Raw genomic sequence first — 21,832 nt, 5'->3', positions numbered from 1 at the left:
TAGCACATTATTGGTATTCAGTTCATTATTTCAGCTGACACTTTATTTATTTCACATTTACATTAAGACACATTTTTGTGTTACACAACAATATGTTATTGCACAAATAATGTAATAAATCTATCATGAATATGAAACAAAACGGAAACCTTTGAACAAAACGTGTATTTCTGACAGAAATATTTGAAATAAAAAACGAACAGGTTGGTGGTATAACAATATGAAAATGGGTTTTCAGTTATGATTTTCAGTTATGATTTTCATTCAAACATATACATTTGATTTAAAGCATTTGCATTTTTAAAGATAATATATAGGCTACAAATGAAAGCAGGCTAAATAAAACTCCATACATTTTACAGAGTAAAATATTAATTGGGTCCTCCTACATCATCATTTTGTTCCATTGCCAGTATCAATAAAATCTAGAAAATATGGCTGCAAGCAGCAATGGATAGGGTTCACAGGATGACAAAAAGGACAAGATCGGTTGGGTAACAAAGCAAGCACTCTGTCATGTAGGAACGATCTATCCTTTATGTGCAACCATGAGTCTAAATACAACATCTGGAGTTAATCTGACATATGGTTCATGAGGGGAAGGTAAATTTGAGCATTAGCATTACATATGCAAAGAATGAGTTGTTAATAGTTTCATTGTTTTTTGAAATATCAATACCAAATTCACTGTGGCTCATGTTAGGGATGTCCATGATAGTGATGACAAGTTTCAAGTTGATAGGCCACTGTGGAGTGGATTTACAGTTGTTTAAATGGACACGTAAAATCGGATTTCCTGATTTATCAATAACTCAGCTATCTTTTTACCAATCCCTTAGCATTGATGTCACGGATGATATTTCACATTCAGTCAGTTTTGGTTTTATGCATCTCCCTATGATAGAGATATATCTGCAGGATTAAGAAGAACTGAATATGTATTTAATATTAGGCTACTAGAACCATGACACATTATTTGTGTTCCTAAGCATTATTTCAGTTTACCCTTTATTTCACAGTTAAGTTAAGACACATTTTTGTTTACACAATAATATGTTTTTGCACAAATAATGTCATCAATCTATCATGAATATGAAACAAAACTGACACATTTCAACAAAAATTCATTTTATAAGTTTCAAAGATGGAGGAAAATCTATCCTGACACACCTTATGGGTCCTTGAAGCAAATTTGTTCAGCATGAGGAAAGACGCCTACTTACAAAGTTTAAAGTCTCTAGGTCAAACGGGGCGGAGGATATGAGGGTTTAAGTGAGAAGGCTTATAACAGCTTTGCTGTGAACCCTCCAACACAAATTTGCGTTACATATTTGATAGGACATCTAGCCATTTCTAAATTGTGTCACTGAAAATAGTAATTTACTGTCAATAAAATGTGCTATATATTTACATAATTGACCCAAAAAATAACACAAAATATACCTAACATATGTAAATGACGTAAAAAAATTACTTGAACAAATGAAGTCAAGAGCCATGATGTTTCAAAGCCTTCAATGCCAGTTAAACAAACAAGTACAAAAGGGCAGGCATGCAGTGATGGCAATGAGAGCAGGGCATATTCATAAAACACATTTAAATTTAATAGTGATAAGAAGCCACTAGCAATAGCAATGTTGTTTATCAAGATAATGTACAGCAGCTCAAACACATCAGTTAACGTTGTATTTTGTCTCTCAGGCTTGTTTTAGAAAATGGTCAATCTCATGATAGTAAGGAGAAAATTCTACAACCAAATAACATTTAAAGGTTAAATTCTCAGATATGTTTCACTGTTTGCCCTGTAAATCTTGGCGCCGGTGTCATAACTGTTGAACATTATAAAACCAGTGGCACTTAACCCCTTTTTGAAAATAGTAATTTCCAAAAAACAACTCATGTGTCAATTCATGATAAACTACACTGGAACTGTCCCCCCATCAGGACTGAGTCTTGGTCTGATAAATACTGAGATTTAAGTGCAGTGGTGAGTGTTGAGGAGAATACTGAGTTGTTGTTTTTGTGCTAAAGGTCCTGTACTGTGGAGGTAGCTAACTCCACACGAGGGCTCCTCACACTGGTTTCTGTCTGTAGTCTGTAATGGCCTTCCATAGCTTACACAGCATCCCACCTCTGAGGAGGAAAACAAGAGAAAGATGAAGACGGACTTGAGATATTACAGTGTTTCAATCAGGTATTTGACATGGCTGGATATTTGACAGTGTAGGAGAGAATACTGTATGTTGTGTACCTTAATCCCAAACTCTTCAGGTCGTCTCTCATCACATACTGGAGAAGGTCATCCAAAGTGTAATCCTCGGTCAAAATCTACAAAATGGAAGATGGATCATGGGTAAAATCATTGGTACCTGAAAGAGATTAAGCTAGGCCAATAGATGGTGCTCAACTGTGTATCTGTTATAAAGGTTTTACACATACAGTATGCATAAAGCGTACTAACAATCAATGAATAGCCTCCAGGTACACACAGGCCATTAGTTTTAACAGCTTTACAACACTGCAAACTGTTTACTGCAGTATAGGGGGATAGGATTACATGGACATGAGTTTGTTTACATAATGTACCCATTTAAAACAGACGTGGCCGGGGGCTGGGCTTCCTCAGGACCTACCCTGTCCATGGAGTCATCGTCAGCCCCATGGAGTCTCAGCCACTTGATCAGCTCTGGGTCCCCATGGCTCACAGTGGACCGGCTCTTCTGGCTCACAGATGATGTAGGCATATCTGTCACACACATAAGTACAACTATTAACATCTACCATATATTCACCATATAACTAATCATAGTAGACATATCAAATCATATGCATTGTCTGTTTCCTGGTGTTTGTGTTGTACAAATATTTCCATTAGGCATTTAAAAAGCAGTCTTTTTAATGCTCTTGTGCGCTCAGATAAAGGTGTGTACTAGTGTATGTTGGGACGTGCTCACCGATGGGTTCTGAGAGGATCCTCAGAAGTTTGATCTCCTGTTCCCTCTCATCCAGGACATGCTGGAGGACAGCCTGGTACTCTCTCTCCCTTGCCAGCAGCTGCTCCATCAGCCTGGGGCGACACAGCAGGGTGAAAGGAGGGGAGGGGGAGACACAGGGTCATTCAATGAGGAAACACAATACTACTAAACACGGCTACTGCAGGCGCCATGATGAAAATAAACATATTTGTGTTTAGGCCCCTGTGTTGGGGCCCTTCTACATAACATCATTTACATTGGTGAGGAAACAATGTGAAGCTATAGGCAATATCTACTACTGACTGGTCACAGATGTGGAGTTAGTAGCAAAGGTTGTTCATGACTTGTTGGAATAAATCTGGTTGTGTGTCTGACAGTCATTATCATTGTTACGACAGCAAGATGGCCCACCTGTTGGTTTCCAGCTTCATCCTGCCGAGTTCCATGGTGACGGAGCACTGGGCATTATGGGATCTGTGTGAGACGGTGGAACTGAGCGTGCTCACACCGGAGGTGGCGACCGTGTTGTCATGGGCAGCGTTGGGAGGGGCTCTGCACTGATGGACGGAGTTATCCTCAGGCTCCACGTCATCGTCAACATTATCCTGGTCGGCCGGGTCATCCTCCGAGGCCAGGCTGAAGTGGGGCCTTAGCTCTGGGCAAGGACACGTGATACATCATTACACCTTTACAGCAATACTAGCAATATCATGACAAATAGTTCATATCCAACAGCTAAACTGCACCTTGAAAGAGGTAACATGAAACATTAAGACAGCAACATCACAAGCCTCAATAAAGATCACTCTATGACTACAATAATCTTTAAATGCAATTGTTATAATGACTGGTAGACACATATTCTTGTTAAATGCCCCATATACATAGTATCTAGTGCATTTCTGTATCCAAGGTTACACATCGATGTTATGATTAGATTGGGGCTCTGTTCAAAGTCATACTCTTATGTTTAGCTGGCAACCAGTGTCCTGGGCCGTAGGGGGCATAAAACGGCATTTAAAACTCTGCGGCTGGAGGCACAGCTATTACCTGGCACCAGGATGGTGATGGCAGTCTGCACCGCTTTACGGATGATATTGTCCAGGGCGAACATCCAGTGGGGCTTGATGTTGTGGTTTCGTAGTACTTTGTTTACCTGGCGACGCATTGGTCAATCACAGACAGGCAGAGGGACAGGCAGACAGACAGAGGGACAGGCAGACAGACAGAGGGACAGAATCCATTAATAAACAGCTACACATGTACTACGGACATGTATGCATCCACATCTACCAGTATCCACACATTCGTGGAAAGGAAAACAGGCTTGGCTCCAGCGGGTGTCTGTTTACATTGCGTGTGGTGGTTGCAGATATCTGAGATATCCCCCTATATAATGAGTCTATGGAAACAGTATTTCCCAGAAAAAAAGAGAGACAGCCATTTATAAAAAGCCATGCATTCTGGAAAATCCAAGTGTGAAAAACAAGTTTGTATCGTGAATTGATAGTAATCTTTCGCAGACAATGTACCCTATAGACCAGAGCTGGTTTCATATGTATCCACTAGGGGGAATCAGAGCTCAGTATTGACTGAGGCAGAAACAACCTCTGCCTCCCACAGGCAGCTACAGGCTAGTGTCATTTCATTTGCATAATTGTATTTGTGAGGCAGGGGACAGAATCAGCCTCTTTAAATGATGTGTTTTAAGCTGACACATTTCCCTTCTATTACCCTTTCTTAAAGGTCAAAAGTGTTTCACAGTCAATTGTCTGAGCTGTTTGTTTAAACAATGGCAGCATGGTGACATAATTCAGCTGTGAACAGTTTACGGAAACCCCCTTGAATCATACTTCAATGTCTCCAGAGCCTTTGGTCTATACAAGGACAATTTCAATTCCAACCCATTCACAGTGGACAAATAGACAATGGGATATCTTAATTATCATAGGCCATGTAATGCTTATAGAGAGACCTACTAATAGGTGAAGAAAGGGCACTTACTGCGTCCTGGAACCCAAATAGCACCACTTGGAGTTGGCTAATGGCCGTGCTGTCAAAGTCTAGCTCTAGTTTGAGCTGGGAGAGGGTGTTGGCTATGATCTTCCTGTCTGCCATGCGCACAAAGTCCCCCAGACTGACCACCAGGGTGGAGATATGCTGATGTCTCAACTTAGTGTCCGATGTCTCAGAACCCTGCACAAACAGGGGAGAGGAGGATGGAGAGAGGGGTGATGAGAGGAGGGTGAAGGTGAAGAAAGGAGTACACATGATAAGGGGTTTGTTTTACCCTGAGAAAGCCCCTCATCTAGGCTGGTCCCAGATCTGTTTGTGCTGTCTTGCCAACTACTATGGTCATTGACTAGATGCTTACTGACCTGTTTGAGAGCCTCCACGAGGTTGGACACCACCTTGTCTCTGTCCTCAGTGAGGATGCAGTGCAGAGTGGCCCTCCTCTCGCTGTCCTTCCTCAGCATGAAGAAGCCAGAGTCCTTCTCATCAGGAGACGGAGGAGCACTGTGGTCCTCAAAGTTCTCCACTGGGATACTGGTGGGGAACACAGGTTAGATTAAAGAGACCTCAGGTTTAAAAAAAATATATATTTATACAGGAGAACAACAAAGTTCCAAATATTCCATGACATTCTTTGGCATCGTGGTATAAATGGGATAAATGACTCCTCTCTGTACAGTATCTGGAACTAATGTACTCCATAGATGTACAAGGTACCTACATTGTCCATTATTTCCAGATAATATACAAAGAGTCAGCGTTTATCTCTTTCCTCCAGATTTAGCTTTTTTGGCATTGCTTTTTGTCAGATGAATTGAGATGGCAGAGGTGCAGTGTTAGTGTGTTTTTCTGATCTCAAACACAAAATGCTGGAGTGAAAATGTTAGCTTCACAAATACATATGGTGCTGACTGTATGTTGTGTTACCTGAGGAACAGGGAGCGGGTTGCTTTGACATCCCGATCACTGTAACACTTGGTGCTGGGCTTGAAGCTGAAGGGGTTGGTGTTGAGGTCGTTCTCAGGGGAGACGGAGCCGTACTCGCTGCTGCTGCTGGTGTCTTCCACCACCACAGGCACTGGCAGAGAGATGCTGCGCAGGTACTCTTGAGGGCACAGAGACACCACTGTTACACAAAGAAAACCAGAGCTTTCTGGTTCTTTTACATTACAGTACTACTTCTGTGAATGAATCATCTCAGAGTAGGGTAGTCAACATGACAATTGGTTTAGCCTAATGTCATTAGGCTCAGACTCAGTGTACTCTAAAGAGGAAGCAGCACAGAAAGGCGCTCAAATTAACTCACCTGAACCTCCTGGTGTCAGAGCTGAGGAGAAAAACAGATTTTTTTATTCCATGATATGAATTGTGCAGAAACAACAATAAAATATCTAAAATATAAAGTATCTAATAGCAATTGTCTTTCTACTCAGATATATCTATATTCTACTAACTACTTCACTGATTAACCGGTGAAGCATTGTCCTAGCTACCTGTAAAGCCGCTCTTGCCCCTCTTCTTGCGGCTGGTGACGGTGAGGAACTCATCAGTGAGCAGGTGCAGGGCGGTGGCCCTCTGGTCGGGGTCGGGTTCAAAGCAGCGTAGGATAAAGGCCTTGGCCTCCATTGACATGGAATCTGGGATCTCAGGATGGATCTTGAACATGCCAACCTGTAGCCAAGATAAAACAGCACAGTAATGTTAGATCTAAGGGCCTAACCTGCAGCTGCAGCCAAGATGAAACCCAGCCATGTTAGATCTAAGGGCCTAACCTGCAGCTGCAGCCAATATGAAACCCAGCCATGTTAGAGCTAAGGGCCTAACCTGCAGCTTCAGCCAAGATGAAACCCAGCCATGTTAGAGCTAAGGGCCTAACCTGCAGCTTCAGCCAAGATGAAACCCAGCCATGTTAGAGCTAAGGGCCTAACCTGCAGCTTCAGCCAAGATGAAACCCAGCCATGTTATAGCTAAGGGCCTAACCTGCAGCTTCAGCCAAGATGAAACCCAGCCATGTTAGATCTAAGGGCCTAACCTGCAGCTGCAGCCAAGATGAAACCCAGCCATGTTAGAGCTAAGGGCCTAACCTGCAGCTGCAGCCAAGATGAAACCCAGCCATGTTAGAGCTAAGGGCCTAGCATGCAGCTGCAGCCAAGATGAAACCCAGCCATGTTAGATCTAAGGGCCTAACCTGCAGCTGCAGCCAAGATGAAACCCAGCCATGTTAGATCTAAGGGCCTAACCTGCAGCTGCAGCCAAGATGAAACCCAGCCATGTTAGATCTAAGGGCCTAACCTGCAGCTGCAGCCAATATGAAACCCAGCCATGTTATAGCTAAGGGCCTAACCTGCAGCTGCAGCCAAGATGAAACTCAGCCATGTTAGATCTAAGGGCCTAACCTGCAGCTGCAGCCAAGATGAAACCCAGCCATGTTAGATCTAAGGGCCTAACCTGCAGCTGCAGCCAAGATGAAACCCAGAAACCCAGGATTGTTGCCAAATGCATTCTCGTCTGTACAACAGTATTGTACAACAAGCCATTGCATAATAAAAGCATTGACCAGTGATGAATCTTCATTTTAAGTCACACAGGATGAGACAGACAGAATAGCTGATGAAAGTCTTCTAAAAGATGGCTACATGTGTTGCATTAGAGATCTATACAACCTGCTACAAAACAGTGGTTTAAAAGCACTGCAAAATCCACAGCAATTTACTACTGTAATTCATGGACATTTCTGTCATTCTGTCCTGCATTCAACATGATCTCCATCACACTCCGCAGACCACCCAGTTGAATCACTAGCTCTAGTGTTTAATGGACTACATATGTCCAGTCTATGTAATATTGCTGATGAGGGAAACACTTGAAATTTCCACAAGTGGAAAAAGCTTGAGGAGGGCTCATCAGCGGAACAGAGACTTAAAACAACACAAAGGATAGACTGTATTACACAGTCTATCTCCAGGTACTAGGTCTAATCTCACGGTTGGATAAGTATGTAATCCAATCACACTTGTGTTTTTAGCTAATAACCACAAAAAGTTGAGCTTTTTTCCCTTACAAACACAGTGCTGACAGCATGCTATGTTTGAGATAGTACTGTCCTGGTGATTCAACCACGGAGGAATGTGCCTGGAGGCGTGTAAGGACAGCCATCTGTCATGATCACTGCTGTGTATATTCCCCCCTAAGCCGACATTGCGACGGCTCTCAATGAACTACACTGGACTTTGTGAAAACTGGAAACTGCATATCCTGAGGCCGCATTTATTGTAGCTGGGGACTTTAATAAAGGAAATCTGAGGAAAACGCTACTGAAATTTGATCAACACTTCTGTGCTACTTGGGCATCAAACACTCTGGATCATTGCTACTCTCCCTTCCGGGATGGCTAAAAGGCCCTCCCTCCCTTAAACAGGAAGTACCCGTGGTAAGGACTGTTCAATGTTGGTCTGACCAATCGGTATCTATGCTTCAAGATTGTTTTGATCCAACGGAATGGGAAATGTTCCGGGTCCCCTCTGATAATAGTATTGACGTATACACTGACTAGGTGACTGAGTTAATCAGGAAGTACATAAAGGATGTTGTTCCCACTGTGACGATTAGAACTTATCCAAACCAAAAACCGTGGATAGATGGCAGCATGAAATTGGGAACCACTATTTAACCACGGCAAGGTGACTGGGAACATGGACGAGTACAGACAGACCAGCTCTGACCTCCGTAAGGCAATCAATGAGGCAAAATGACAGTACATGGAGTCGCAATTCAATGGCTCAGACACAAGATGTATGTGGCAGGGACTCCAGACAATCAAGGATTATAAAGGGAAAGCCAGCCAAGTCGCGAACACCTTCTTCGCCCGCTTCGAGGAAAACACTGAGCTGGAGACATGGGCCACTGCCGTTCATGAGGACTGTGAGCTCTTGTTCTCTGTGGCCGATGTGAGTAAGACATTTAAGTGTGTTTACCCTTGCAAGGCTGGCGGCCCAGATGGCATTCCAAGCCGTGTCCTCAGAGCTGGTGCAGACCAGCTGGCTGGAATGTCTAAGGACATATTCAATCTCTCCCTATCCCAATCTGTTGTCCCCACTTGCATCAATATGTCCACCATTGTTCCTGTACCCAAGAAAGTGAAGGTAACTGAACTAGATGACTATCGCCCGTATCATTCTGTCATAATGAAGTGTTTTGAGAGGGTAGTTAAGGATCATGTCACATCCAATTTATCCAACACCCTAGGCACACTACACTTTGCATACCGCCCCAACAGATCCAAGGACGACGCAATCACCATCACACTGCCCTATCCCACCTGGACAAGAGGTAAGAATGCTGTTAATCGACTACAGCTCAGCCTTCAACACCATAGTGCTATCCAAGCTAATCATTAAGCTTGGGGCCCTGGGTCTAAACCCCGCCCTGTGCTACTGGGTACTGGACTTCCTGACGGGCCAACCACAGGTGGTGAAGGTAGGCAACAACACCTCCGTCACTCTGATCCTCAACATGGGGGTGCGTACTCAGCCCCTCCTGTACTCCCTATTCACCCAGAACTGCGTGGCCATGCATTCTCAAACTCAATCATCAAGATGGCTGATGACACAACAGTGGTAGGCCTGATTACCAACAACGACAAGACAGCCTACAGGGAGGAGGTAAGAGCCCTGGTGGAGTGGTGCCAGGAAAATAACCTCTCCCTCAACATCAACAAAATGAAGGAGCTGATCGTGGACTTCAGGAGACAGCAGAGAGAGCACACCCCCATCCACAGGGCCGCCAACTTCCTCAGCATGCACATCACTGACGACCTGAAATGGTCCCTTCACACAGACAGTGTGGTGAAGAAAGCGCAACAGCGCCTCTTCAATCGAAGGAGGCTGAAGAAATTTGGCTTGGTCCCTAAGACACTCACAAACTTCTACAGATGCACCTTTGAGAGCATTGTGTCGGGCTGTATCACCGCCTGGTACGGAAATTGCACCATCCACATCCGCAGGGCTCTCCAGAGGGTGATGCAGACAGCCTAACGCTCACCGGGGGCACACTGCCTGCCCTCCATGACATCTACAGCAACTGGTGTCACAGGAAGGCCAAGAAGATCATCAATGACCTCAGTCATCCGAGCCACGGCCCGTTCACCCCGCAACCATCTAGAAGGCGGAGACAGGACAGGTGCATCAAAACTGGGACGGAGAGACTGAAAAACATTGTTCATCTCCAGGCCATCAGACTGTACCCTGCCCTGAACCTTAGTCACTGTTACTAGCCAGCTACCACCTGGTACTTTACCCTACATCTTAGAGACTGCTGCCCTATGTACACCACCATTCAAAAGTTTGGGGACACTTAGAAATGTCCTTGTTTTTGAAAGAAAAGCACAATGAATCATGCTACACCATCTGGCAGTCCCGACGGGTGAATCTGGATTTGGTGGATGCCAGGAGATTGCTACCTGCTCCAATGCATAGTGCCAACTGTAAAGTTTGGTGGAGGAGGAATAATGGTCTGGGGCTATTTTTCATGGTTTGGGCTAGGCCCCTTAGTTCCAGTGAAGGGAAATCTTAACCCTACAGCATACAATGACATTCTAGATGATTCTGTGCTTCCAACTTTCCTGTTTCAGCATGACAACGCCCTCGTGCACAAAGCGAGGTCCATACATTAATGGTTTGTCGAGATCAGTGTGGAAGAAACCCCATCAAACACCTTTAGGATGAATTGAAACGCTGAGGCGAACCAGGCCTAATTGCCCAACATCAGTGCCCGACCTCACTAATGCTCTTGTGGCTGAATGGAAGCAAGTCCCCACAGCAATGTTCCAAATTCTAGTGGAAAGCCTTCCCAGAAAAGTGGAGGCTGTTATAGCAGCAAAGGGGGGCCCAACTTCATATTAATGCCCATGATGTTGGAATGAGATGTCCGATGAGCAGGTGTCCACATACTTTTGTTGATGTAGTGTATATATACACAGTACACACATACATATATATATATACACACATACACACACACACACACTGTGTATATACAGTTGAAGTCGGAAGTTTACATACACCTTAGCCAAATACATTTCAACTCAGTTTTTTTTACAATTCCTGACATTTAATCCTAGTAAAAATTCCCTGTCTTAAGTCAGTTAGGATCACCACTTTATTTATGAATGTGAAATGTCAGAATAATAGTTGAGAGAATGATTTATTTCTGCTTTTATTTCTTTCATCACATTCCCAGTGGGTCAGAAGTTTACATACACTCAATTAGTATTTGGTAGCATTGCCTTTAAATTGTTTAACTTGCGTCAAACATTTTGGGTAGCCTTCCACAAGCTTCCCACAATAAGTTGGGTGAATTTTGGCCCATTCCTCCTGACAGAGCTGGTGTAACTGAGTCAGGTTTGTAGGCCTCCTTGCTCGCACATGCTTTTTCAGTTCTGCCCACACATTTTCTATAGGATTGAGGTCAGGGCTTTGTGATGGCTACTCCAATACCTTGACTTTGTTGTCCTTTTTTTTGCCACAACTTTGGAAGTATGCTTGGGGTCATTGTCCATTTGGAAGACCCATTTGCGACCAAGCTTTAACTTCCTGACTGATGTCTTGAGATGTTGCTTCAATATATCCACATAAATTTCCTTCCTCACGATGCCATCTATTTTGTGAAGTGCACCAGTCCCTCCTGCAGCAAAGCACCCCCGCAACATGATGCTGCCACCCCCGTTCTTCACGGTTGGGATGGTGTTCTTCGGCTTGCAAACCTCCCGTTTGGGGATGGTCATTATGGCCAAACAGTTTCATTTTTGTTTCATCAGACCAGAGGACATTTTTCCAAAAAGTACGATCTTTGTCCCCATGGGCAGTTGCAAACCGTAGTCTGGCTTTTTTATGGTGGTTTTGGAGAAGTGGCTTCTTCCTTGCTGAGCGGCCTTTCAGGTTATGTCGATATAGGACTCGTTTTACTGTGGATATAGATACTTTTGTACCCGTTTCCTCCAGCATCTTCACAAGGTCCTTTGCTGTTGTTCTGGGATTGATTTGCACTTTCGCACCAAAGTACGTTAATCTTTAGGAGACAGAACGCGTCTCCTTCCTGAGCGGTATGGCGGATGCGTGGTCCCATGGTGTTTATACTTGCATACTATTGTTTGTACAGATGAACGTGGTACCTTCAGGCGTTTGGAAATTGCTCCCAAGGATGGACCAGACTTGTGGAGGTTTACAATTTATTTTCTGAGGATTTATTTTGATTTTCCCATGACGTCAAGCAAAGAGGCACTGAGTTTGAAGGTAGGCCTTGAAGTACATCCACAGGTACACCTCCAATTGACTCAAATTATGTCAATTAGCCTATCAGAAGCTTCTAAAGCCATGACATAATTTTCTGGAATTTTCCAAGCTGTTTAAAGGCACAGTCAACTTAGTGTATGTAAACTTCTGACCCACTGGAATTATGATACAGTGAATTATAAGTGAAATAATCTGTCTGTAAACAATTGTTGAAAAAATTACTTGTGTCATGCACAAAGTAGATGTCCTAACCAACTTGCCAAAACTATAGTTTGTTAACAAGAAATTTATGGAGTGGTTGAAAAACAAGTTTTAATGACTCCAAGTGTATGTAAACTTCAGACTTCAACTGTATATTTTTTATTTATTTTACCTTTATTTAACTAGACAAGTCAGTTAAGAACAAATTCTTATTTTCAATGACAGCCTAGGAACAGTGGGTTAACTGCCTTGTTCAGGGGCAGAACGACAGATTTGTACCTTGTCAGCTCGGGGATTCGAACTTCGAACTACACACACACATATATACACACTGTATATCTATATTACGGACTCTGATATTGCTCGTTCTGATATTTTTTTATTTTTTCATTAATATTTTGGGGATTTGTGTGTATTGTTTTGTATTGCTAGGTATTACTGCACTGTTAGAGCTAAAAACATAAGCATTTCGCTGCACCTGCGATAACATCTGCAAATATGTGTACGCGACCAATACAATGTGATTTTATTTGATCTATTTCTGTATCTGACATCACTACGGAGAGAAATAAGTCAGCAGAACCATACATCACAATGAACAACAGAATGAGGGTGAACTCATCATTCAAAGCCATCATTTTGATAGAGATACTACTACTGTCACGGTCGTCGTTGTAATCATACTCAGACCAATGCGCAGCATACGTAGAGTTCCACATCTTTATTAAATGAATCTCACAAAAACAGTAAAGAGCAACGAACACATGAAGCTATGGAGTGCTCACAGGCAACTCCACATAAACAAGATCCCACAAAAACCAGTGGGGAAATGGCTGCCTAAATATGACCCCCAATTAGAGACAACGATAAACAGCTGCCTCCGATTGGGAACCATACCAGGCCAACATAGAACTAGACAACATAGATAGGAACACCCCCCCAGTCACACCCCGACCTAACCAAAATAGAGAATAAAAAAGGCTCTCTATGGTCAGGGCGTGACAGTACCCCCCCCCCCCTCCCAAAAGGTGTGGACTCTGGCCGCGAAACCTGAAACCAGCTGGGGAGGGTAGGGGGGGTAACTAGTGTCGGTGCAAGATCCGGTGCGGATCTTTGCCCCAGTCCAGACCACGGGTCCGGCCATGGAGCCGGGTAGAACGCCGTGCCCGGACTGGGCATCGGCGCAGAGAAGGGCCCTGGCCATGGAGCTGAGTTGGCCGCCGTGCCTGGACTGGGCATCGGCGCAGAGGAAGGCTCCGGCCTTGGAGCTGGACTGGACGCCGTGCCCGGACTGGGCCCCGACACAGAGGAAGGCTCCGGCCTTGGAGCGGAACTGGACGCCATGCCTGGACTGAGCACCGGTGCAGAGGAAGGCTCCTGCCATGGAGCTGGACTGGACGCCGTGCTTGGACTGGGCATCGGCGCAGAGGAAGGCTCCGGCCTTGGAGCTGGACTGGACGCCGTGCCCGGACTGGGCCCCGACACAGAAGAAGGCTCCGGCCTTGAAGCGGAACTGGACGCCATGCCTGGACTGAGCACCGGCGCAGAGGAAGGCTCCTGCCATGGAGCTGGACTGGACGCCGTGCTTGGACTGGGCATCAGCGCAGGGGAAGGCTCCGGCCATGGAGCTGAGTTGGCCGCTGTGCCTGGATTGGGCACCAGCGCAGAGGAAGGCTCCGGCCTTGGAGCGGGACTGGACGCCGTGCCTGGACTGGGCACCGGGGCAGAGGAAGGCTCTGGACTGGCGACCGTCGCCGGAGGCTCCGGACTGCGGACCGTCGCCGGAGGCTCCGGACTGGGGACAGTCGCCGGAAGCTCTGGACTGGGGAGGCGCACTGGAGGCCTGATGCGTGGGGCCAGTACAGGTTGCACCGGACTGGTGACACGCTCTTCAGGGCGAGTGTGAGGAGCAGGCACAGGACGTACCGGGCTGTGGAGGCGTACTGGAGGTCTGGTGCGTAGAGCCAGCACAACTTGTCCCGGACAGATGACACACTTCGCACGGTGAGTGCGGGGAGCTAGCACAGGACGTACTGGGCTGTGGAGGCGTACATCAGGGTGAGTGGGGTGGAACAGGCACAGAACGTACCGGACTGGGGACACGTACTTCAGGGCGAGTACGAGGAGGAGGCACAGGACGTACCGGACGCAATGGAGTGCTAACATGGAAACTCCACATAAACAAGATCCCACAAAAACCAGTGGGGAAATGGCTGCCTAAATATGATCCCCAATCAGAGACAACGATAAACAGCTGCCTCTGATTGGGAACCATACCAGGCCAACATAGAACTAGACAACCTAGATAGGAACACCCCCCCTAGTCACACCCCGACCTAACCAAAATAGAGAATAAAAAAGGCTCTCTATGGTCAGGGCGTGACAACTACATTTTAAGCCAGCCAGACAAAAACACCATTCACCAATGGAAAGTGAACTAAGGTCCATGAACTGAATTTTAGTTGACCTCTGAACTCTGACCTTGAACATGGCGGCCTGTGGTTCGCCCAGCTCGTAGAAGGGTGGTTTCCCAGTGGCCATCTCAATGATGGTGCAGCCAAGAGACCAGATGTCCGCAGGCTTGCCGTAGCCTCGAGGGCCTTTATCTATGATCTCAGGGGCCATGTACTGTAGTGTCCCTGCAAAACAACAACACACCAAACAGACAGGAAATTATACAAATATCATAGCTACTAGTTACAAGTTGCATTTTAAAATGTGCATATCAGTGCTGATACAAGCAAATCAGGTTTTCAAGTTCAAGTTTTAATGCAATAATCAATGACAATGCAATAATTAAAAAAAAACACACAAGAGATAAGAAAAAATAGGAACACAATAAGTAAGAAAGTAAGCATACTATATATAGGGTCAGTTCCAATAACATATTTACAATGTGCAGGGATACTGGAGGGATGGAGGTAAAAATGTATAAGTGTAAGGTGACTTTAGGGAGGTTGAACTCTAGGTAGGGCTACTAAATTCCTGTAAATTCAATAAATTCCCTGGTTTTCCAGAAATCCTGGTTTATTAAAAGTTCCTGGATTTTGCAACCCTAGCTCTAGGGCTAAGTTTAATTCTGTGCAAGTGAAATTCTGCTAAATGCTAGCCTGTTTCAGTAGTATAGCCTAATCAACAAAGAAGAACTACATATTGTAACCCTGGATGAAGTGAGTCTATTTAGGTCTAATTATAGCCTACTGTAAGTGGAGCTTCAATAAAGCTTTTAAAAAGGTAAGCTAAGTGCTATGGTGAAACTGGGAGAGACAAATTGACGGACAACTTAAACAGGAGAAACTGACTGTACTGGATGGTTTTAAGATGCGAAGGTGCATCTCTATGCACCAATCAGATGGTCTTAACAAATGGGTCAAGCTGTGCGGTAGCGTAGCCCAGTGGTTAGAGCGTTGGACTAGTAATCGAAAGATTGCAAGATCGAATCACCGAGCTGACAAGGTACAAATCTGTCATTCTGCCCCTGGACAAGGCAGTTAACCCACTGTTCCTAGGCTGTCATTGAAAATAAGAATTTGTTCTTAACTGACTTGCCTAGCTAAATAAAGGTAAAATAAATTTTTTAAAAATAAATAAATTGGCTGCCACAATGTCAACCATGGCATAACCCTGGCAACCTTACCACTCTGAATATCAACAGCAGGCTATTCTGAAAGATGTAATTTACAGGATGATGAGCTAAAACAAGATAAATGAGGGTGAACTCATCATTCAAAGCCATCATTTTGATAGAGATACTACTACTGTCACGGTCGTCGTTGAAATCATACTCAGACCAAGGCGCAGCGTATGTAGAGTTCCACATCTTTATTAAATGAAACTCACAAAAACAATAAAGAGCAACGAACACGTGAAGCTATGGAGTGCTCACAGGCAACTCCACATAAACAAGATCCCACAAAAACCAGTGGGGAAATGGCTGCCTAAATATGACCCCCAATTAGAGACAACGATAAACAGCTGCCTCCGATTGGGAACCATACCAGGCCAACATAGAACTAGACAACATAGATAGGAACACCCCCCCAGTCACACCCCGACCTAACCAAAATAGAGAATAATAAAAGGCTCTCTATGGTCAGGGCGTGACAGTACCCCCCCCCAAAGGTGCGGACTCCGGCCGCAAAACCTGAAACCAACTGGGGAGGGTAGGGGGGGTGACTAGTGTCGGTGGCGGCTCCGGTGTGGGTCTTTGCCCCCGCCCAGACCACGGGTCCGGCCATGGAGCCGGGTAGGAGCCGGGTAGAACGCCGTGCCTGGACTGGGCATCGGCGCAGAGGAAGGCTCCGGCCTTGGAGCTGGACTGGACGCCGTGCCCGGACTGGGCCCCGACACAGAGGAAGGCTCTGGCCTTTGAACCGTCGCCGGAGGCTCCAGACTGGGGACCGTCGCCGGAAGCTCCGGACTGGGGAGGCGAACTGGAGGCCTGATGCGTGGGGCCAGTACAGGTTTCACCGGACTGGTGACACGCTCTTCGGGGCGAGTGCGAGGAGCAGGCACAGGACGTACCGGACTGTGGAGGCGTACTGGAGGTCTGGTGCGTAGAGCCGGCACAACTTGTCCCGGACAGATGACACACTCCGCACGGCGAGTGCGGGGAGCTGGCACAGGACGTACTGGGCTGTGGAGGCGCACTGGAGACCTGGTGCGTAGAACCGGCACAAACTGTACCGGAACGATGACACACTTCGCATGGTGAGTGCGGGGAGCTAGCACAGGACGTACTGGGCTGTGGAGGCGTACATCAGGGCGAGTGCGGGGAGCAGGCACAGGACGTACCGGACTGGGGACACGTACTTCAGGGCGAGTACGAGGAGGAGACACAGGACGTACCGGACTGGGGAGGCGCACTGGAGGCCTGATGCGTGGGACCGGCACAGACTGCACCGGACTGGTGACACGCTCCTCCAAACGCCTGCATTGCCGCATACTCCTCGCCAACTCCATTCTCCGGTATCCCTCCTCGCACTGTTCCATTGACTCCCAGGTGGGCTTTGGCACTCTCCCTGGGTCGACCGACCATCTCTCTACCTCCTCCCAGGTTGTCACTGGTTCACCCCTCGGCTCCGCCGACCACCCCGTGTGCCCCCCCCAAAACAAATCTGGGCTGTCTTTTGGGCTCTCTACGTGGCCGCGAACCCCGGCGTCATCGCTGTCCTCCCTTCTCTCTTTGCGTCTGCTTCCACGGCAGGCTTTCGTGTCCTGACATGATTTCCTCCCAAGTCCAGGATTGACCTGACCTGACCACTCTGAATATCAACAGCAGGCTATTCTGAGATATATCATTTACAGGATGATGAGCTAAAACAAGATAAATCCTCAAACACACATCACAAATAGTTTCTTAGAGATTAAATCTCATCAGAACTATAATTGTAAATAGTGAGTGGGATCACTGTTTGGGTTGAGGGTTCAGCCCATTTTCAAACAACCTGTTCCATCAAGGCATTTGACAATGTAGGTAGAGGAAGCTTGGTGGTTATAAACTCAGTCAGGTATACCAGTTGTTATAAACCCAGTCAGACAGACCAGTACACACCAGTTGTTATAAACCCAGTCAGGTAGACCAGTACATACCAGTTGTTATAAACCCAGTCAGGCAGACCAGTACACACCAGTTGTTATAAACCCAGTCAGGCAGACCGGTACACACCAGTTGTTATAAACCCAGTCAGACAGACCAGTACACACCAGTTGTTATAAACCCAGTCAGACAGACCAGTACACACCAGTTGTTATAAACCCAGTCAGACAGACCAGTACACACCAGTTGTTATAAACCCAGTCAGGCAGACCAGTACACACCAGTTGTTATAAACCCAGTCAGGCAGACCAGTACATACCAGTTGTTATAAACCCAGTCAGGCAGACCAGTACATACCAGTTGTTATAAACCCAGTCAGGCAGACCAGTACATACCAGTTGTTATAAACCCAGTCAGGCAGACCGGTACATACCAGTTGTTATAAACCCAGTCAGGCAGACCGGTACACACCAGTTGTTATAAACCCAGTCAGGCAGACCGGTACACACCAGTTGTTATAAACCCAGTCAGGCAGACCGGTACACACCAGTTGTTATAAACCCAGTCAGGCAGACCGGTACACACCAGTTGTTATAAACCCAGTCAGGTAGACCAGTACATACCAGTTGTTATAAACCCAGTCAGGCAGACCAGTACACACCAGTTGTTATAAACCCAGTCAGGCAGACCAGTACACACCAGTTGTTATAAACCCAGTCAGGCAGACCAGTACATACCAGTTGTTATAAACCCAGTCAGGTAGACCAGTACATACCAGTTGTTATAAACCCAGTCAGGCAGACCAGTACACACCAGTTGTTATAAACCCAGTCAGGCAGACCAGTAAATACCAGTTGTTATAAACCCAGTCAGGCAGACCAGTACATACCAGTTGTTATAAACCCAGTCAGGCAGACCAGTACACACCAGTTGTTATAAACCCAGTCAGGCAGACCAGTACACACCAGTTGTTATAAACCCAGTCAGGTAGACCAGTACATACCAGTTGTTATAAACCCAGTCAGACAGACCAGTACATACCAGTTGTTATAAACCCAGTCAGGCAGACCAGTACACACCAGTTGTTATAAACCCAGTCAGGCAGACCAGTACACACCAGTTGTTATAAACCCAGTCAGGCAGACCAGTACATACCAGTTGTTATAAACCCAGTCAGACAGACCAGTACATACCAGTTGTTATAAACCCAGTCAGGCAGACCAGTACATACCAGTTGTTATAAACCCAGTCAGGTAGACCGGTACATACCAGTTGTTATAAACCCAGTCAGGCAGACCTGTACATACCAGTTGTTATAAACCCAGTCAGGCAGACCGGTACATACCAGTTGTTATAAACCCAGTCAGGCAGACCGGTACATACCAGTTGTTATAAACCCAGTCAGGCAGACCGGTACACACCAGTTGTTATAAACACAGTCAGGCAGACCGGTACACACCAGTTGTTATAAACCCAGTCAGGCAGACCGGTACACACCAGTTGTTATAAACCCAGTCAGGCAGAATGGTACATACCAGTTGTTATAAACCCAGTCAGGCAGACCAGTACACACCAGTTGTTATAAACCCAGTCAGGTAGACCAGTACACACCAGTTGTTATAAACACAGTCAGGCAGACCAGTACACACCAGTTGTTATAAACCCAGTCAGGCAGACCAGTACATACCAGTTGTTATAAACCCAGTCAGGTAGACCAGTACATACCAGTTGTTATAAACCCAGTCAGGCAGACCAGTACACACCAGTTGTTATAAACCCAGTCAGGCAGACCAGTAAATACCAGTTGTTATAAACCCAGTCAGGCAGACCAGTACATACCAGTTGTTATAAACCCAGTCAGGCAGACCAGTACACATCAGTTGTTATAAACCCAGTCAGGCAGACCAGTACACACCAGTTGTTATAAACCCAGTCAGGCAGACCAGTACATACAAGTTGTTATAAACCCAGTCAGGCAGACCAGTACATACCAGTTGTTATAAACCCAGTCAGGCAGACCAGTACATACCAGTTGTTATAAACCCAGTCAGGCAGACCAGTACACACCAGTTGTTATAAACCCAGTCAGGCAGACCAGTACATACCAGTTGTTATAAACCCAGTCAGGCAGACCAGTACACACCAGTTGTTATAAACCCAGTCAGGTAGACCAGTACACACCAGTTGTTATAAACCCAGTCAGGTAGACCAGTACATACCAGTTGTTATAAACCCAGTCAGGCAGACCAGTACACACCAGTTGTTATAAACCCAGTCAGGTAGACCAGTACATACCAGTTGTTATAAACCTAGTCAGGCAGACCAGTACATACCAGTTGTTATAAACCCAGTCAGGCAGACCAGTACATACCAGTTGTTATAAACCCAGTCAGGCAGACCAGTACACACCAGTTGTTATAAACCCAGTCAGGCAGACCAGTACACACCAGTTGTTATAAACCCAGTCAGGCAGACCAGTACATACCAGTTGTTATAAACCCAGTCAGGCAGACCAGTACACACCAGTTGTTATAAACCCAGTCAGGCAGACCAGTACATACCAGTTGTTATAAACCCAGTCAGGCAGACCAGTACATACCAGTGAACGTCTCAGTCCAGGGGTTGATCCCAGCCAGCCTTTTAGAGGTACCAAAGTCAGATATCTTCAGAACTCCGCTATATGTGTTTATAAGCACATTATCACCCTGTGGATATAAACACAACCAAGGGGATTAGAAAAGAGCTCCATTCCAAGTAATCTCCATTCATTCGACTTAACCCAATGAATATGATAACAGCCTGGTAATCTAAGGTATTTCGTAGAAGGCAATCAGCAACAGTTGTTACAGTGGGCTATATTCACCACTTCACAGAAATGGCTGTTTGGGTCATTTTATGAGACACTATTGTTAAATGTGGCAGAATTTAGAGGCCTATCTTGTCCTGGGTATGTGAGGAAGAGTATGCTAACCTACATTAATGTTTCTATTATGGGATGGGAGTGTGGTCAGTGTGTTTTATTATTTATGACTGAGATTGAGTTATGTCACGTTAACCTTCCGGTAGGATGATAAGGAGAAGTCATCATACTAGAGCCAGGCGCCACTTACAAATCAAATAATTTCTGTACCACCGACATGAATGTGGCCTCCCTACTGGCCAGGCGCATACTGTACATTGGCCAAAGGCTTTGAAATTGACCAGGCTTTACCTTGATGTCTCTGTGAGCAATCTGGTTGTCATGGAGGTATTTGAGTCCCTCCAGGATCTGTCTGGTGTAGAAACCGATGGTGGGTTCGTTGTTCTTCAGAGGACCCCATTTAGACCTTAGCAGAGCAGACAGGCTTCCTGGAGGCAAACCACAGGACAAAGTCTAATACATATCAATACATTCTGCTTTACTATCAGCAGGACGGTAGTGTATTCAATCAGTAAGCCAGGCTACCTATTACATAAATCAGACAAGATATGCGTTTTTATTTGTTTGTAGGTGTAGTGGAGGAAATCTAGTTGCTTGTTGTTGTCTTTCACTGAGTAAAGATGCAACATAGGCTTATAAGACATGGTTGGGCATTGAGTAGATAATGTTACCTTTCTAATGCTGCATGGATAGCACTCTTACCTCCGGGAACCTGCTCCATGAAGATCTTGATAAAACCATTCTCGCTGATGGAGCCCAAGTACTGCACAATGTTCTTGTGCTTCAGATGTTTGTGAAGGGCAATCTCCTCATGGAGGGGCTGGGAGTACCTTGGACAGAACATCCGCTGTTACATCTCCCAGGAGAAAGGGCAGGATATTCTCTCTCTCTCACA

General features: G+C 45.7%; 1 protein-coding gene across 3 annotated transcripts in view; it reads right to left on the bottom strand.

Moving 5' to 3' along the window:
- Positions 1–28: 28 nt before the first annotated feature.
- LOC115174881 (mitogen-activated protein kinase kinase kinase 5-like) overlaps positions 29–21,832 on the bottom strand; it is a 65,660-nt gene continuing 43,856 nt past the window's right edge. For 2 of the 3 annotated variants that reach the window (XM_029733873.1, XM_029733874.1), the window contains exons 16-30: positions 21,640–21,767; positions 21,229–21,365; positions 20,617–20,722; positions 14,960–15,117; positions 6,482–6,659; positions 6,295–6,315; positions 5,916–6,093; positions 5,354–5,522; positions 4,980–5,171; positions 4,026–4,131; positions 3,387–3,630; positions 2,955–3,067; positions 2,634–2,746; positions 2,252–2,328; positions 29–2,133 (exon numbers count right to left, since the gene is read on the bottom strand). In XM_029733873.1, the coding sequence (XP_029589733.1) occupies positions 2,073–2,133; positions 2,252–2,328; positions 2,634–2,746; positions 2,955–3,067; positions 3,387–3,630; positions 4,026–4,131; positions 4,980–5,171; positions 5,354–5,522; positions 5,916–6,093; positions 6,295–6,315; positions 6,482–6,659; positions 14,960–15,117; positions 20,617–20,722; positions 21,229–21,365; positions 21,640–21,767 (1,981 nt within the window). In that variant the 3' untranslated portion in view covers positions 29–2,072. Of the gene's footprint in view, positions 2,134–2,251; positions 2,329–2,586; positions 2,747–2,954; positions 3,068–3,386; positions 3,631–4,025; positions 4,132–4,979; positions 5,172–5,353; positions 5,523–5,915; positions 6,094–6,294; positions 6,316–6,481; positions 6,660–14,959; positions 15,118–20,616; positions 20,723–21,228; positions 21,366–21,639; positions 21,768–21,832 lie in introns of all 3 variants that reach the window. The other variant, XR_003871878.1, reaches the window with a different exon arrangement.

This window comes from Salmo trutta, chromosome 35 (assembly GCF_901001165.1).
Source record: "Salmo trutta chromosome 35, fSalTru1.1, whole genome shotgun sequence".
NCBI lineage: Eukaryota > Metazoa > Chordata > Actinopteri > Salmoniformes > Salmonidae > Salmo > Salmo trutta.
This window is presented reverse-complemented; position numbering and strand designations above follow the sequence as displayed.